Raw genomic sequence first — 18,929 nt, 5'->3', positions numbered from 1 at the left:
CATCATAAATTATTCTGCAAAAAAATAGCGTGTGCATTATGGATAGTAAGGGACAGATTAAAAGTGTTATTTAGGACAAAATCAATAAACCCTGTCACTTCAATGTAAGAAAACAAAAGAATTGAGGATGCCTTTCAGGTCTCTGGCTGGAGTGAGTGCCTAGCAGGTGTGTGGTTCAGGAGAAGTACAAGGAAAAAGTGGATTTGTCAAAAGAGGATAAGTCCTGTTTTGGAACTGTCCATTTTGAGCTTTTTAGGCTAGGTATAAGGATTTGGGAGTTGGAGGTGAAGTGTTTTCTCAATCTGCAGAAAAATTTGACCCTACATTAGTTTCTAGCTTTGATTCCTAATTTCTAAGACCTGATAAAAGTGAAATTTCTGGTGTGCTACCAGACAGCATTGCTTATGGTAAAAAATGTCCCCTGACAGGTTAGTTGCATCTGAAGCGGGACAACTCTGAACACCTGGTCTTCCAGCGTGGTGACTCGTAATTGGGCGTTTCCCTACGGGGACCTTGGAAACTGCCCCTGGGGGATGGCTATGAGAGATTGACTTCTGTGAGGAATATCCTCTTTCACTGGCACTGTCATTTGGGGACCAGGACCTTGGGTCCTGAACTGTCGGGATGGCTCCATGAGCTGCTGTGAGGACTGCCATGAGTAGGAAAGCCTGGTGCTGCCCTACTGGCATGCTGTGTCCCCAGAGATTCCCCGGGGATTGTGGCTCCAGGCTCCTAGCAGCATAGCACATCCTGGGAGGTGGTGCAGAGTGAGAGCTACGTTTGTGCAGCCTGAGGTCACTTCTCAGAAGTAGGTGAGTCCATGTGCTGAGAATGAGGGCCTCACCACTTGGGTAGGTTTGGGAGAGTGAGAGAGGAAGCTGAACCAGTCTACTCAGGATTCAGACACCTGTGGTAGCTGCAGGATTTTTTATTTTTTAATAGGTTTGAGTAGAGAGAATGTGTACTGTTGAATTAATACTGCATTAGAATTTTTTAGAGTGGGTAGGTGTTGCAGGAGAAGAGAGAAGCAGTTGAGAGTGCTGCTGGGAAAGTAGTTCATGACTGGCCATGCGGCTTTGGCTGGAGAAGGAAGCAAGTGAGGCCTGGGAGAAAACCTGTAGGTGGGCCACAGGAAGTTAGCAGATTTGACAGGCATGGTCAGCCAGGAAGGCTGTAGCTCGTGGTAACAGTGGCAAATTAGAGTAATGGAGTGGCTCCAGAGTATGACAGAGTCCGTGTTTGCCTTTCAGAGTAGTTGGGTATTATGTTGAAGTTCAAGTTGGTGGGGGTACTAGAGGAAGTTGGATGTTACTTTTAGGTGTTGACAGTATTGACAAGTTGGGTACATGTAATATTCTCTCAACTTTAGCTGCCTTACAGACGTTTTGGAGGGATGATTTTCTTGTGAAGAACTTTATCAGTATATATTGTGGTTCAAATGCTAAATTTTAAAATTGTCCATTTTTGGAGGGATGATTTTCTTGTGAAGAACTTTATCAGTATATATTGTGGTTCAAATGCTAAATTTTAAAATTGTCCATGTTATTTTAATGCAGAAAAGAACAGTGAAACCCTATTGGAATATTAGAATGAATAAGGAATATTAGGCTCATATTGAGGAACCTCAACAGAGATTCCCCGGGAAAGTGCATAGCTTCCCAGGAGATACTCAGAGTAGTTTCCTTTCCTTTGCAAATGGCCTTGTTCCCTCTTTTCAGAGGAAATAGAGGATATGGAACTGCTTAGCATGCTAACCACCCACAACCTTGTCTGCGTCTGTACGTCTTCTCCCACTCAACAGAGGAGATGCTCTTTCTCTCTAAAGCTGTTTATTAATCCCCGTAGGCTCTGAATTACATGCTTTCTTCCCTGATTTGTGAACCATTTCTTTTCATTACTTCAACTCTCTCCTGAACTTTAAATGTTCCTACTCCACTGACTTCTCTCCCCTTTAAACATCTTAGGTCAGTGGTTTTCCTCCTCCATCTTAAGAGCAAACTCACTAGGGCACCAGGGTGACTCAGTCGGTTGAGTACCTGACTCTTGATCTTGGTTCAGGTCATGAACTTACAGTTCACAGGGTCAAGCCCCATGTAGGGCTCTGCACTGACAGTACTGGCTCTCTCTCCAGCCCTCCCCGCTGCTCGCACACTCTTTCAAAATAAATAAATAAACTTAAAGAAAAAAAATTCCTTTAAAGGGAGAGAGTAATAATATCAATCTCATATAGTTACTCTGAGGATTTAAGTGAGCTAATATTTATAATATTCTTAGAATGCCTAGCACATAATATAAACGTTTGCTGTTTAAATAAAATAAACCTATTACAAATGTTCTCAAATGTTATCAGATATTTTCCATTGTTATCTATAGTCACACATTAAAAAGGCATATACATAAGGGGCGCCTGGGTAGCTCAGTCCTTTCAGAGTCCAGTTCTTGATTACATCTCAAGTCATGATCCCAGCGTCCCGGGATGGAGCCCTGCATCATCGGGCTGTGTGCTGGGCATGGAGCCTGGTTAGGATTCTCTCTCTGCCTCTCCCTCTGCCCTTCCCCCACGCGTATACTCATGCGCTCACTCTCTTTCATCTCTCAAAAATATATATATATATGTATAATAGTAAAGTTTGATAAGTTGATATTCTATATTTTTGTGTTCTAGAGCTGCTTATCATCCAGACTTTCCAACAGTCCTGACTGCTTTAGAAATAGATAATGCAGTTGTTGCAAACAGCCTGATTGACATGAGAAGCATAGAGACGGTGCTTCTGATCAAAGTAAGATAAGATGTTTGCTGTATTTTGTATTATTTTTCAGTTTCCAGAATTGAAATTGGTTATATAAATTCCTGTTCCCCTTCTGTATTCTGGAGTTATTAATATGTTTTACCATTGTGCTTTTACCTCATAGAACACTATAGAATAACATAGAACTGGGTGCTTTGTGCGTTTTCTGCCTGAGAGAACTTTTTTAACTTTTGGCTTTTCCTCAGTAAATCATTTCACAAATACATATTATTTTGGTGAATGATGCTATAATTTTGTTTTTGTTTCTTTCTTTCTTGATTGGTTGCCAGATCTGTTTTTTATTTACCTTTACAGATAAGTATGTTATTATTCTATTTTTCAAACAAATAGTCTACTTGATATTTCATGAGTTCTTTTTCTTAAAATTTTGAAAGTATCGGAAAATAAGTCAATATTTTTCATTTATGTATGTATTTTTATGTACTTGTTGGATTAAATCACCAAACTGTGTTTCATCTATTGACATAAATTTGCTGAGAAGGAACAAGGAAATTCAAAACAGAGATCTAACCAAAATAAGCAGAGTTTGTTTTTCTCATTATTGGAAATTGAGAAGTAATGGTGTCAGTAATTTAAATGTATATATATAGTATATATGTTGCAAAGTAATATTGTAATTATTTGTGGGCTTGGCTCCCTCATATTTTAGAAGGATACTTGAGGGGCGCCTGGGTGGCTCAGTCAGGTAAGCATCCCTCTCTTGGTTTCCACTCAAGTCATGATCTCGTGGTTTCGTGATTTTAAGCCCCACATGGGGCTCGGGCTGGCAGTGAGGAGCCTGCTTAGGATTCTCTCTCTCTCCCTCTTTCTCTGCCCCTCCCCCACTCATGCTGTTTCTGTCTCTTAAAATAAATAAATAAATAAACTTAAAAAAAAAAAAAAGAAAAGGATACTTGAAAGAAAATAATGAAGTCCTCTTGTCTGTCACTAGAGGTTGGCTAGGCCTCCATTAAGTCTAATCCCTTTTTTACTTTTCTCTAGGGCTTAAATATTTCTAGGCTTCCCCACGTAATTCAGTATACCAATCTTTTACTGTAATTTGCTGTTCACTCACATCTTTCCAGGCTGTAAAAGTCATTTAGAAAAGAAAAAGATTTGTATGAACTGATCTAAAATGAATATTCCCACATGAAAATGTACATAAAATAATTTTTAATTCTAAACGGATTAGAACTTAGTTTGTCATAAAGCATTGTTTACAATGCACTATGGTGTTCTTTTTTTTTTTTTTTAACGTTTATTTATTTTTGAGACAGAGAGAGACAGAGCATGAACGGGGGAGGGTCAGAGAGAGAGGGAAACACAGAATCTGAATCAGGCTCCAGGCTCTGAGCTGTCAGCACAGAGCCCGACGCGGGGCTCGAACTCACGGACGGCAAGATCATAACCTGAGCTGAAGTCAGCCGCTTAACCGACTGAGCCACCCAGGCGCCCCTCTTTTTTTTTTTTTTTTTTAATGTTTATTTATTTTCGAGAGATAGAGCAGGCACATTTGAACAGGGGAAGAGCAGAGAGAGAGGAAGACAGAATCTGAAGCAGGTTCCACCCTGTCAGCAGCACAAAGCCTGATGTGGGGTTCAAACTCACAAACTGTGAGATCATGACCTAAACTGAAGTTGGTCTCCCAGCTGACTGAGTCACCCAGGCACCCCTACTATGGTGTTCTAAAGACTCTCAGTAGTTTTAATTCTTTGAATCTTGAGTTGTTTTTGAAATTCTTTTTTTTAACTTTCTGGAATGATTTTATTTATGTTTAAATAAAAATACTTGAATCTTATAATGATAGGTAGCATTTTGAAATTGTGCATCAGAAAGGCTATGGCATAATTTGAAAAATGTATTTTTCCCTCTATTTTTTTAGAGTAATTCTGTAGCTCGCGCAGTAATGCAGTCTCAAAAGCCACCCAAGAATTGTAGAGAAGCGTTTACTGCTGATGGCGATCAGGTCTTTGCAGGACGTTACTATTCATCTGAAAATACAAGACCTAAATTCCTAAGCAAAGATGTGGATTCTGAGATAAGGTTAGTCTCAGTGCAAGCTTTACTGTGGTATTCTGACTGCTCCCTGTGGTATTCTGTCTGCGCCCTGCAGTGTGCTTCCTTTCATATTACTCTAGCAGCAGTTATTTCAGGGAAGGATTGTGAATATTTTCGGGCTTCGAAGATCATTTAGCTGGATGTAGAATTCTGGGTTGATGGTTGTTTCCCATCATCACTTTGACAACAGTATTTTGGATGGAGAACACAAGTGTGTTCCCTTGACCAGCTGGTCTGCACATCGTTTACTGCCTGTCTGCATGGAGATGAGAGCTGAACCCAGAGTGTCCGTCAGCTACACCACTGTTCTGGCGTTCAGCTCTGACTCTGCTCAGTGAGCGTATAGGTGTGCTGGTTTACATTCTGGCTCAAGTTCCCTGTTAACATCTCTTACTGTATTTTGAATTGCACTGTTCTAAAAGGATCAGTCGGCAGAATTAGAACATACATCTAGGAAAACAGAGCTTCCAGAAGAGACTAAGTGAGAAGTTGAATGACAAGCTAGTAAGTGTATTCAATGAGATGCACAAGCATGCAGAAAGGATTTTTGGTACCAAAAAGCCATGATTTTCCAAACTAATTCAGTTGATGAATTGATGGGTTTTGGAACTGAATTAGTGAATTTTTATCTTTCGATAAAAATTGCCTCATGTATTTATGTCCCAAGTGTTAAAGATAAAAAAAAGGATGACATTTTTGGAAAAGATTGTAAGTATGCCTCAGCAGCAAATTGGGATCTCTGATACCAACAGTTTATTTATTTTATTTTATTTTTTTTGCTTTTGTGTATTCCAGTATTTTAGTAATAAAGGTTTCGAGTTGATATTTGGCTTCAATTTTTAGCTAACGGTATTTGTACTAATGTGTAGTGGACACATCATTTGTTTTAAAAGTCAGGTGAACCAGTTTTTCAAAAATCGTTTCCCCTATTAAATAATATGGGAATCAATAAACTATTGATTGTAAATATGCCAAGTTCTGGGTATGATGTTCATTTAAATAAATCATACAGAGAAAGACAAATACTGTATGACTTCACTTACATGTAGAATCTTAAAAACAAAACAAACAAGCAAACAAAAGAAAACAAACTGATGCATAGATATGGGGAACAGTCTGGTGGTTGAACAGTGTCTCTGCAGAGGGATGAGGGGTTGGGTGAAATAGAGGAAAGGGATTAAAAGGTACAGACTTCTAGTGGGAAAGTAAGTAAGTCATAGAGATGTAATGTATAGTATATTAATATTAATATGTTAACTTTGGTAACAGATGGCTTCTAGATTTTGTGGAGGTCACTTTATAATGTATATAAATATTAAATCACTTTGTGGTACACCTGAAACTAATGTAATATTGCACGTAAACTACACCTCAATTTACAAAAAGAGAGAGAACAGCTAATAGCTTAAAAAAGCCAAGCTTTAAAAAAAAAAAAAAAAGACAGAGAATATACCAAGTTCTAATGATATTTAGATGACTTTTGTGTCATCTGTTTTGACCCAAACCAGTATATTTGCAAGTTTAAAAAAAATTCATTAGTGTTTTTTAAATATAGAAAAGTATAAATTGGGAAACAAACGTAGCTCATGATCCTGTTTCTCCATAGTCCTTATTGATATTTTAAAAAATAATTAGAAGAGGGGCACCTGGGTGGCGCAGTCATTTGAGCGTCTGACTCTTGATTTCGACTCAGGTCATGATCCCAGCATCCTGGGATTGAACCCCACACTCAGCATGGAGTCTGCTTAGGATTCTCTTTCTCTCTCTTTCCCTCCCCTGCCCACCCCCGCCCTCTGCTCACATGTATGCTCGCTTGCTCGCTCACTCTCTCTCTCAAAAATAGATAGATAGGAAGGAAGGAAGGAAGGAAGGAAGGAAGGAAGGAAGGAAGGAAGGAAGGAAGAAATCTGTGCATATGGTGAGATAGTCCAAGAAAGAAAGAAAAAGAAAGAAAGAAAGAAAGAAAGAAAGAAAGAAAGAAAGAAAGAAAGAAAAAGAAAGGAAGGAATCTGTGCATATGGTGAGGTAGTCCAAACAGCGCAGAAAAGTATACAAAATGAGACCATTCTCATCTCTCTTTCAAAAGTAAGGTAACAGTTTAGCAGTTTCTTACATGTGTTCCCAAAATAGTTTGAATCCTTGTACGGTGACTTAAATTAGACATAATTCACATACTATAAAATTCACTGTATTTTAAAGCATACAGTTTAGAGATTTTTATTATATTCATAAGGTTGTGCAACCATCAGTGTAAGCTAATTCCTGAACATTTTCTTTACACCAGAAGGAAAACCCATATCCATGAGCCATTATTCCCCCAATCCCAAACCCCCTGGCAACCACTAATCCACTTTTGGGTTTGTCTTTATGAATTAGTCTGTTCTGGATGTTTCATATAAATGGAAACATACACTATGCAACTTCTTGTGTCTGGCTTCTTCCACTTAAGTGTGAGCTGTGTGTAAGTGTGCATATGGTTTCTGTATCTTGCTTTTTTTCTACTCAGTGTTAAATCTGGGCAGTCTTTCCATGTCAGCACATTTAGAACTACCTCTTGGTAGCTCCCCAGGAGTTAACCAGTTCCCGTTGATGGACATGAGAGTTATTTGCCATTTTCTCTTATAACAGTGCTGCAGTGAGAACACACATACATGGATCTTGGCATAGTTTTGAAAGTATATAGCTTAAATTCTTAATAGCTAACTAAAAAGATATGTGAATTTTTAAGTTATTTAATAGCTGTTGCCAAATGACTGTAATGGATGTATTACTATACAAGTAATGCTTTGATTTTAAATATTTAATAATATTAAGCAATACTAATATTTTTAATATGTACAATATTAAATGAGCTCTAATAGTTATTAAAATAGATAATTCAACACTTTCATTTTATTTTTATGTAAGTTGGCCATTTAATAGTGATTGCTAGATGACTCCAGAAAGATTCTCCAGTTTCCCATCATATTAGGAATACGTGAAGGGTGCTTCTCTATACCCTTGTCAGCTCATCACTGACAGATTCCTGTTGATGAAAAATGGCTCTGGAATTTAAGTGAAGAGATTATAATTTATTTCACAGTTTCATAATGAACAGAGTGGCTTCTTAACAGGGAAAGGGTTTTAAGTTTTAAGTACAGGTACTGACTTGGTTTGATTACCCCCGTGTGGTTTCCCATGATGAAAGTACAAAGCAAGGAGCAAAAGAAATGTGTAAGTTAACTCTCAGAATAATTACATTGCAGTAACTGCTTATATACAAGATCATTAAAAAAAAAAATGTACCTGTAGGTTTTTGAATTTTCAAAGTATTTTAACAGCTTAAATATAATTTTCCAAAGTTTATTTTTCAAATTTATTCTTTCCTTTGTTCTTTAAAACAGATATCGCATGTATACTTACTGTGCCAGGCCCTGATCGAGGCACAAGACATGGCACAAAATAAAGTACAAAAAATTCCCCATCCTGGAGCTTAATATTAGGAAGGGGGAGATAGACTAGATGAATACTGTAACTAGGCCAAGTGCTATGGAGACAAACACAGCAGAGTGAGGGCTGCAGACCCAGGAGTGTACTACTTTGGCCGTTCCGGGGCATGTGTGTATCCCACACAAACCACGTGCACGTGCTCGCACATTTCATTTAGTAGCACAGGTTTTTCGCTCCGTGGAAAAATTAATTAAAAACTAAGGAGGAACACTGTATGAAAGTGTGTAACAGAATTCGCCCTCCCCTGCAAAAAAAAGTTGTATGATTTAGCCGTTTTGTTGATATAAATTATGTTGATTGCTTAAGTTTATTCTAAATATGCAGGAAATTGTTTAATAACAATATTATTGTTATTTCATCGGTGCTTATTTCTGTGCTTATTTCATCGGTTTTTATTTTTGTTTTAGACTCTAGGTTTCAGAGTTTGTTTACTTGGTAAATATTTTGGTTTTTTAGCAAAGTTACTGTTAATAAAGGTCTAGATTTATATATGATAAAACAAATATTTCTTACTAATCTTGAGGAACCATCTTAAGTTTTTGTATCTCGCCCCATTTTTACCAGGAATACCATCATTATTTTCCTTCTTTCTTCATTTTCATCATTCATTCGGCTAACATTTATTGAGTCGTTTTCTAATTTTGAGGATTCTGGCAAGGTAGTGCAGTTAGAATATTTCATCAAATTTTTTTTTTTTTAACGTTTATTTATTTTTGAGACAGGGAGAGACAGAGCATGAACGGGGGAGGGTCAGAGAGAGAGGGAAACACAGAATCTGAAACAGGCTCCAGGCTCTGAGCTGTCAGCACAGAGCCCGACGTGGGGCTCGAACCCACGGACCGTGAGATCATGACCTGAGCCGAAGTCGGACGCTTAACCAACTGAGCCACCCAGGCGCCCCAGAATATTTCATCAAATTTAAGCTGCTCTGTTATTAAAAAAGAAAAAGTGCTGTTATTTCAAGCGTGGAATGGAAGGTGATTTCAGAGATGCTAAAATGTGGGAAACATATGCATCTTATCAATTCGAGACCAGTTTTTAACTGAAAAGGTGGTTCTCTCCCACCAGGCACACGATTTTGGGAGATAGGTGCTTGGGTCAGTGAGGCAGGAAGAGGTGACTTCTGAAGACAGTGACCGCTGTCACGGAGACGCTTTATAGCTTTGGCCTCTACTTGCTTTTCCCTCCATCCCTTTTCATTGTCTTCTCTCCATCCCTCTCACTCCCACACATTCAGAGCATTCATCTACCAGCAGTAAAGGTTGAGCTGTTGGGTTTATGTTTCACTGCTCTGTGCTTCTGTGTCTGTCCTTCCGTCTTCTCTCCTAGTTGGTCCAACTGAGGAAAGCTTTAGAGAACACAGTTCAGTTGTCACTTCTCCCAGACTCACTCCTCTGTTTCCATAGTTCTGTGGATGTAAAGTGTCCTGTTCACATTTTAACGTTACAGCTTATTTCCTGATTTTTCTTTCGTTTTAGTTTGATTCCTTCACATCAAAATTCTGTTTCCACTTCTGCCTGTCACTGTGCATGATGTGTGCCACACAAATCATGTCAAAAATATTTCTTAATGAAGTAAGAGAAATATGACTAGTTTAGATGTCTTTTGAAATCTCTGTATTTTCATGTTATTAATAACTTAGTAGGAATATAGAACTGGTTTAACTGGATAGAGTTTTGCAAATAAACTATCACAAATAAGCTCTCCTTTGTAAAGATCTAAAGTATTTGTAATATTCAGAAACAGATTTGAGGTGTTTTTTTATCCTCTTGTGTCTAGTGACTTGGAGAATGAAGTTGAAAATAAGAAGGCTCAGATACTAAATCTTCAGCAACATTTGTCTACCCTTGAAAAGGACATTAAACGCAATGAAGAATTTCTTAGAAGGCGCCAAATACATTATAGAGAGTTAAAGGTAAGGAAAAAAATGTCCTTTTGTTTTGCTCAACTTACTTCCAAGTTTTGTTTTTTTTTTTTAATGTTTTACTTATTCTTGAGAGAGAGAGAGAGAGAGAGAGAAGACAGAGCATGAGCAAGGGTGGGCAGAGAGAGAGAGGGACACAGAATCCAAAGCAGCTCCAGGCTCTGAGCTGTCAGCACAGAGCCTGATGCGGGGCTTGAACTCATGAGCCATGAGATCATGACCTGAGCCAAAGTCAGACGCTCAACGGACTGAGCCACCCAGGCACCCCCCCTTTTTTTTAATGACTTCCAAGTTATTTTTAAGAGCCTACCATTTATTTAGTTAGAGGAGCAGTTCACAAACTTTTTGGCCTCAAGCCCCTTTACAGCCCTAAAAAAGCTTTCATTTATATGGGTTTTACCTAATTATTAAAAATTAAAACAAACTTTAAGAATATTTATTGGTTCACACACACACACACAAAAAAACAAAACTCATTATGGGGTGCCTCAGTGGCTCAGTTGGTCAAGCGTCCAACTCTTGATTTTGGCTCAGGTTGTGATCTCATGGTTCGTGAGTTTGAGCCTGCGTTGGGCTCTGTGCTGACAGCTGTCAGCACTGCTAGGGATTCTCTGTCCACCGCCCACCCCCCCCACCCTTTCTGCTCCTCCTGTGCATTCTCACTCTCTTCCAAAATAAATAAATAAATAAACTTTAAAAAAAAAAAAAAACTATGTGTTCACAAAAATAATGTTTTGATGGAAAATAGCTATATTTTTACAAAACCAAAAATAGTGAGAAACTTGACATTTTTATATTTTTGTAAACCTCTAATATCTGGCTTGATAAAACTCAACTGAATCATCACATCAGCTTCTGCAGTCAGTCTCTTGCAGTAATTACCCATCATATAGTTGTAAACCTTTTGCACACTCGTGAGAAAGTGATAGTAAAAAGGGTGAATAATGTAGTGTTTTTGTGAAAATAGTTTTGACCTCATGACCCCTTGAAAGAATCTCAGAAGCACCAGGGGATGCTTGGATTGTACTTTGTGAAGCAGCGTATTGAAGTAATCTTGCCATAACCTCCACCTTTCAGAAAAGGGTTTTCTCAGTAGGGTCAACACTGTCATCATTTTAATGCTAAGGAGGAGTGTTTCCATCCTTTTCTCATGGGACTGGATTAGCAATAAGGATGATCGTGACAGACTTTATACGCAGCTTCCTTTTGTTCATTCAGTACTAATGTGTCTCTGTCATTTGCCACAAAATCCTCTGTAACAAAAGCAGAGTAAGGACTTTGTGGATTAATACATCCTTTCTGGGGGGCCCTTCCTTCCTTCCTTCCTTCCTTCCTTCCTTCCTTCCTTCCTTCCTTCCTTCCTTTGTCTACACCCAATGTGGGGGCTCGAACTCACAGCCCTGTGATCTGGAGTCGTGTGCTCTACCAACTGAGCCAGCCAGATGCCTGTTTCATTTATTTTATGTTACTAAAATCGAAATACTTTTCTTTCAGGTAAAAATAACAGAAAGTATTTCTGAAATTCGGGAGCTTGAGAATATAGAAGAACACCAGTCTGTAGATATCGCAACGTTGGTAAGATTCTTTTCCTTGATTTACATGTAATGTTAAAATACAAAACTGCCAGGGGCGCCTGGGTGGCTCCGTTGGTTAAGCGTCCGACTTCGGCTCAGGTCATGATCTCGCGGTTCGTGGGTTCGAGTCCCACATTGGGCTCTGTGCTGAGAGCTCAGAGCCTGGAGCCTGCTTCATATTCCATGTCTCCCTCTGTCTCTGCCCCTCCCCCGCTCACACTGTCTCTCTCTCTCTCTCTCTCTCTGTCTCTCTCTCAAAAATAAATAAAAAATGTTAAAAAAATTAAAAATAAAATGAAATACAAAGCTGTCATTTAGGTTAATAACATGTACTCTAAGCTTTTTTTAAAATCCTTTATATGATGCTACCTTTCGTAATTGCTATCTTTATTTCCAAATAAGGTCAACACTACCTGGCTTGTAGCATTCAAGTTCCTTAATGTTTTGTATGTGCAACTTGCATGCATGATAATTGATTTTGTCTTCTACTACATGTAATAAAGTTATCAAAACTTGAACAGCATGCTTCTAAACAGTGGCCTTTCAAACCAGACTGCCTAGCATAGTTTTGTTCAGAGTTAATCAGTATTAATATTAATGGATATCTTTTAGTCAGTTGCAGTTGGTCTCTTCATTGTTGAGGTTTTTTCCCCTAAGAAATTGGTTCTCATTTTATCACACATTTGTTAGTCTTTTATTTTTCAGACAACTGTTTATTACATTCAACTTAGCTTCTCTAAGTTACAGTAAGCAGTGCAGTAGATAGATTACCGTCTTGTTAAAATGAATAAATGTATATTGAATGTCCACTCTGCACCAGGCACCATATTAAGTGCTGGGGGATATAACAGTGAACCAGACAGATAAAGTCCTGGCACTGATGGAGCTTTAAGCTAATGAGTTATTTGTCTTCGTTTTTTATTAGTGATCTTATTCTCCATTTTTTATTTTTCTGCTTTAATTCCTTAGGTTTCTTAAAGGTATGGGCTATGTCTTATTTTTGTTTACTCAGTATCTAACATATTGTCTAGCACATGATAAATATGTATGCACACTGCGTTTTGAAAGAAAAAGTAACTAGATAAAATAAATCTTACTTATGATTATGACCTCAAGCACAGTATAGTTTCACCTGTCTCCCATATGTCAGTCTTTCTTACTGTTGAATCATTTTCTACTTTCTGATTTACCACCAAGGGTATGAAAATTTGCTAGTGCTCTTTGTATTTGTCTTTCACTGGATCGCCTGGAGCCTGTAGTTTCTCTTCTCTCAGAATCATTTGCGCTGTTTTTCTGTTTCATACTTAAGTATTTTAATTAACTCCTTACGTTCTGTAAATGTGACCAGGAAGATGAAGCTCAAGAAAATAAAATCAAAATGAAAATGGTTGAGAAAAATATGGAACAACAAAAAGAAAATATGGAACATCTTAAAAATCTGAAAATAGAAGCAGAAAACAAGTATGATGCGATTAAACAGAAAATTAACCAACTATCAGACCTAGCAGAACCACTTAAGGTATGTTACTGTTACTCTGTTGTTATATGTGTATTTTATGTTTCAGCTGTGTATCCACACTGTACTTGCTAGATACTGCCCTAACAGAATTTATGGTTAAATGTAAATGCAACCAAATAAAATGGGATACAAACCAAATTTTCATCAGTAGGCCAATTAGAATTAAACACTTCTGTTCATGTCTTTAGGAAAATAAATTGCTAAAAATTTCTGTTTCTCCTAGATTACAGCTTTTGTTTCCTCTTTATTTTGTGATGAATTTTTTTTTTTCTTCCTTGTTTAGAACCAGAAGCAGGGATATCTTGTCCATCCACCCTGCTTCTGTGCTCACCTACTCTGTTGTCTCTCTTGGCTTTCCTTCAGTAATTCAAGGATTAGTTGTATAAAAATAGTTATAGATTAGGGGCACCTGGGTGGCTCAGTCGGTTGAGCGTCTGACTGCGGCTCAGGTCATGATCTCACAGGTTGTGAGTTCGAGCCCCGCATTGGGCTCTGGGCTGACAGCTCAGAGCCTGGAGCCTGCTTCAGATTCTTTGTCTCCCTCTCTCTCTGCCCCTCCCCACTCACGCTATCTCTCTCTCTCTCTCTCAAAAATAAACATTATTATTATTTTTTTAAAGTGGTACCTGGGTGGCTCAGTTGGTTAAGTGTCAGACTTCAGCTCAGGTCATGATCTCACAGTTCATGAGTTAATTCGAGCCCCGTGTTGGGCTCTGTGCTGACAGCTCAGAGCCTGGAGCCTGCTGCAGATTCTGTGTCTCCCCCTCTCTCTGTCCCTCCCATGCTCATGTTCTGTCTCTCTCTGTGTCTCAATAATAAATAAATGCTAAAAAAAAATTTTTTTTTTAAAGTTGTAGATTAGATTTAAAAGCCAACTTGAAATGGCATGCTACTAAATTCTTGTTTATTGACATGTTTCTATTATGTTCCAGGCTGAATTAAACTGGTCTTTTTTAAAAAAAACTTTTTTTTTTAAACACATGCTCTTTGAGGGGCGCCTGGGTGGCGCAGTCGGTTAAGCGTCTGACTTCAGCCAGGTCACGATCTCGCGGTCCGTGAGTTCGAGCCCCGCGTCAGGCTCTGGGCTGATGGCTCAGAGCCTGGAGCCTGCTTCTGATTCTGTGTCTCCCTCTCTCTCTGTCCCTCCCCCATTCATGCTCTGTCTCTCTCTGTCCCAAAAATAAATAAACGTTGTAAACACATGCTCTTTGAAACCAAATTTAGGGAAATAAAATTATTTAACAATTAAATAGTATACCTTTCCCTGTTTAGCTTAGTTATCAATAGATTATTGTCATTATCATTTTTACAAATAGCTCAATTGTTCTCAGAACTTTAAATGTTATTTATAAGAGTCTGAGAAGAACGAATAGTGTATTTTAAGAGGCTGAGGCATCTTGGGTGCCTGGGTGGGCCGGTTGATTAAGTGTCCAACTCTTGGTTTCTGCTCAGGTCATTATCTCACGAACCGTGAGCTGAGAGCACAGAACGTGCTTGGGATTTTCTCCCTCTCTCTCTGCCCCTTTCCTCCTCAGGCTCTCTCTCCTTTTCAAAATAAATAAGCTTAAAAAAAAGAATCTGAAGGGGGTTTGCTGAATCAAAATGGATTTAGGTATTTTAATAGTTTAAAAGAATTGTGCATGTAAGGTTTACTCTACTTGTCTCCAATGAAAATTTTGGAAGACTTCACTTAGAATTGGGAGAATATTAAAGGAAGGTGCAGCATGTGCTGCCTGCAAACACCCTGTTTGCGGTGGTCTCTCTGGAGATGCTGCCCAGGAGCTGGGGTTCTGCCTGCCTCTGTAACCCAGGGTGGCTTACCTCTTTTCTGTTTGCGATACAAATGAAAAATCAGAAAACAGACTGATAAGTTAACTGATGAAGAAGAATATAAAGTTTAAATATTAAAATTGTGAGGAAGAGAAATGTATTAAAGATAATATTGAGAAAAATAATTAAGAAAGCATTTGCTACATACAGGAAATAAGAAAAAGGCAAAAGGATAAAAAAAAGACAAAATTAGTTTTTAAAAGAAAATGATAAGAAGGAGTAAGATAAATATTAAAATCATCAAGAATAGACTAGGTAGTCACGATCTCGCGGTCCGTGAGTTCGAGCCCCGCGTCGGGCTCTGGGCTGATGGCTCAGAGCCTGGGGCCTGTTTCCGATTCTGTGTCTCCCTCTCTCTCTGCCCCTCCCCTGTTCATGCTGTCTCTCTCTGTCCCAAAAATAAATAAATGTTAAAATCTGTTTAAAAAAAAAGAATAGACTAGGTAGAATTCAGAATTCAGGAATTAGAGCAATGAAGTTACAACAAAAGTAAGATTAAAAAGATATTTTAAATGGGTAAGGGATTGAACAAGCTGACTTAAAATCAAAATGATGAAATATGTTAATCTAGAAAAAGTAAAATTGCACCTAAATTATTCATCCCAGACAACTTAAAATTCAAAACAAGAAATGAAGAAGAGTAAGCTGTGTTCTGTTCTTGTAGGTATCTATCTCTAGGCTAATGCAACTCCTGGGATTGGGAGTTTGAATAAGTTTAAGAGCAGAAAATATGGGCAGAACGCAGTAAAGATTCTTGATCTTAGCTCTTTGCCCTGGCTGCAAATAACTGAAAGCCAGGAGGCGAGTCCTTCGGTGAACTTGCATGCAGTCAGCTGGTAGCCAGGAGGCTTTTCCTCCTCAGTATCATGTCACGTTAGCCATCAATAACTGCAGGACCAACAGGATATGGCTAACAAAATAATTTAATTCTTGAGACACTGCCATCGTGATATATTAGCAGCTTCGAGATGTCATCTGCTTGCTTGTAGGACAGTTGTTCATTTTGTGTCAAGGGTGGTGAGGGGTAAAGTACTCTGTTTAGATATATAGTCATGAAATTTTGGTATAAGGAATATTTTTCTCACTTTAAACAGTCTGTTTTGATTTACACTGCAAATTTGATGCTTCAGTTTTATTTGCAAGTTAAATTTGTCAGACAAGGAGTGTGGCTCACATCGAGCCTGCAAAGATAGATGGTCTGCATTATTGGAGTAGGAGGCTCTCAGTTTCCGATATAGGGAGTTTATTTGGATCAAGGGTGACTGTACTTTTAAATATTCCAAAGTAAGAGGCACCTGGATAGCTCAGTTGGTTGAGCGTCTGACTGCGGCTCAGGTCATGATCTCGCAGTTCGTGACTTGGAGCCCCACATCAGGCTTGTTGCTCTCAGTGCAGAGCCTGCTTCAGACCTTCTGTCCCCCTCTCTCTCTGTCCCTCCCCCACTCGTACTCTTTCTCTCAAAAATAAATAAAACATTACCAAAAAATTGCACCTGGGTGGGCTAGTCGGTTAAGCGTCCCACTTCAGCTCAGGTCACTTTGATCTCACAGTTCGTGAGTTTGGAAACCTGTGTCGGGCTCTGTGCTGACTTAGAACCTGGAAGCTGCTTAGGATTCTGTGTCTCCCTCTCTCTCTGCTGCTCCCCTCTTCATGCTCTTTCTCTCTCTCTCTCTCTCTCTGAAAAATACATATTTAAAAAAACAAATAAAATTTAAAGATTATAAGATAATATTTCATAGGTTTTTAAAACCTCATAATGAATATAGATTTGTATGAAGCAAGTGGCAGTAATAATGCTGTAGCAGTTTGTCCAATGTTGCCGAATAAAACTGGTTACTTAGACATCAAAGAGAATGACATTTTTTGAGGATTATGTTCCTTCTATCACCCCAGCCTATTTTTAAAAGGCTGTAATTTCTTAAAGCTTAGAAATGCTCTAGGTTTAGGGCTACATCAGCCTTTAATTTTAGACCTAATCCCTCCTAGTTCTCATCTAACCCAGGGTGAATGTTAACTGACTGTTCAAATCTCTTGATCTTCATGTCATCAATAAGATGAAATGAAATAAAATACTCTCTTGCTTCCCTTTTAGTTTTAAATGTGATGGTACCTAGGACATAAATTTATTAAGTACATAAGAGAAGTCTGTTATGATAAGTGTGGAGAAAGGGATAGTAACATCGTATGAGTTTCTTTTCATCCTGTTATATGAGTTAAGTGTGTAACTTTCCACAGTTGCCAGGAGGGAAGATTAACCAGCACAAACGTGGCCTGATATAGAGAGTTTGTTTGGATCAAGGGTGATTCTTCTTTTAAAAATTCCAAGATAAGGGGCTCCTGGGTGGCTCAGTTGGTTGAGTGTCTGACTTTGGCTCAAGTCATGATCTTGTAGTTGGTGAGTTTGAACCCCACATCAGGCTTGTTGCTTTTAGTGCAGAGCCTGCTTCAGATCTTCTGTCCCCCTCTGTCTCTGTCCCTCCCCGACTTGTGCTCTTTCTCTCAAAAATAAATAAAACATTAAAAAAAAAATTACGGGGCGCCTGGGTGGCCCAGTTGGTTAAGCATCCGACTTCAGCTCAGGTCACTTTGATCTCATGGTCATTTTACCCCTCTGGCTCCCTGAAGCAAATATGGGGACTGTTTCAAAGTTCCTACCACAAATGATTAGAAAACTTAGCATTCAACCATCCTCTTTCATAAGTTACTCTATTTTCTAATTGTAATGTCTCCTACTACCTAAAACATAAAAATTCAAATAAACTGCTTGAAGTAAATGAACAGCTTATCTCCATCCTCCGTGGAAGTTTTACTAGAACTCTTTTATAATCAGACATCTACCATGGGTGATAGTTATTCAGCAGTGTGAACAAGATGCAGTAGATTGTGCTCTTATGATAGAAGGTGGCCTAAATCCTGCATTATATGGGGCAAATGTTTTCAATTTTTAAGATATTTCACAAGTTCTTTTCCTTTTTGGGATACTTCCACATATTCTATCTTTCATGATGCTGTTATTGCTGTCTTAGTTTGTGTTTTTTCTCTGTTTATAACTGTCACTCTTGAGGCTGACCATGATAATCACAGTGTGTATGACCAATGCTGGGCCCAAAAATCAAACCAACAACTGAGTGGAGTTTAATTTGGTGGTTCTTAAAATCAGGATATTAAAAACAAAACAAAACATTTTATTGAGATATAATTGATGTATAGTAAATACACATCTAAGTGTACAGTTTGATAAGTTTTGACGTGTATAACCTGTGAAGCCACACAATTAGAGAAAGGAACGTGTCCTTCACACTCACAAGTTTCCCCATGTCCATTTGTCATCTCTCTCTCCTTATCCGTCCCCCTTGTCCCAATTACCAATCTGCTTACTATTTCTGTATAATTTCTGTGTAATTCTACACATTTTGTAGAATTATATATAAGGGAATCACACATTATGTACTCTTACTTTTTGGGGGGTTTGACCTTTTTCAGAACATAACACACTGTCTAGCACATAATGTCTATACTATAGTTTGAAAGTGAATAAAAAATTATTCTTTTTGACTATGATATTCATATTTTACTTGAATCAGTAATTCACTCCTTTGTATTGCTGAGTAGTATTCCATTGTATTTGATGTATCATATTTTTTTTATTCATCTACTTATTGATGGACCATATGGGTGTCCAGTTTGGGAGCTATTACAATGAGGAATAGTGTAGAAGTCTTTGTATATCAAACTAAATGAAAACA

At 38.3% G+C, this 18,929-nt stretch overlaps 1 protein-coding gene across 1 annotated transcript in view; it reads left to right on the top strand.

Annotated features, from left to right (window-relative positions):
• Positions 1-18,929, top strand: part of SMC6 (structural maintenance of chromosomes 6) — a 78,675-nt gene that overhangs the window by 34,022 nt on the left and 25,724 nt on the right. Inside the window, exons 16-20 of the mRNA XM_025927088.2 lie at positions 2,666-2,780; positions 4,672-4,832; positions 10,116-10,251; positions 11,755-11,835; positions 13,183-13,353. Coding sequence (XP_025782873.1) covers positions 2,666-2,780; positions 4,672-4,832; positions 10,116-10,251; positions 11,755-11,835; positions 13,183-13,353 — 664 coding nt within the window. The remainder of the gene's footprint in view (positions 1-2,665; positions 2,781-4,671; positions 4,833-10,115; positions 10,252-11,754; positions 11,836-13,182; positions 13,354-18,929) is intronic.

This window comes from Puma concolor, chromosome A3, assembly GCF_028749965.1.
Source record: "Puma concolor isolate L17-30 chromosome A3, mPumCon1.1.hap2, whole genome shotgun sequence".
NCBI classification, from domain to species: domain Eukaryota; kingdom Metazoa; phylum Chordata; class Mammalia; order Carnivora; family Felidae; genus Puma; species Puma concolor.
Note: the sequence above shows the minus strand (reverse complement) of the source record. Positions and strands in the feature narration are given on the sequence as shown.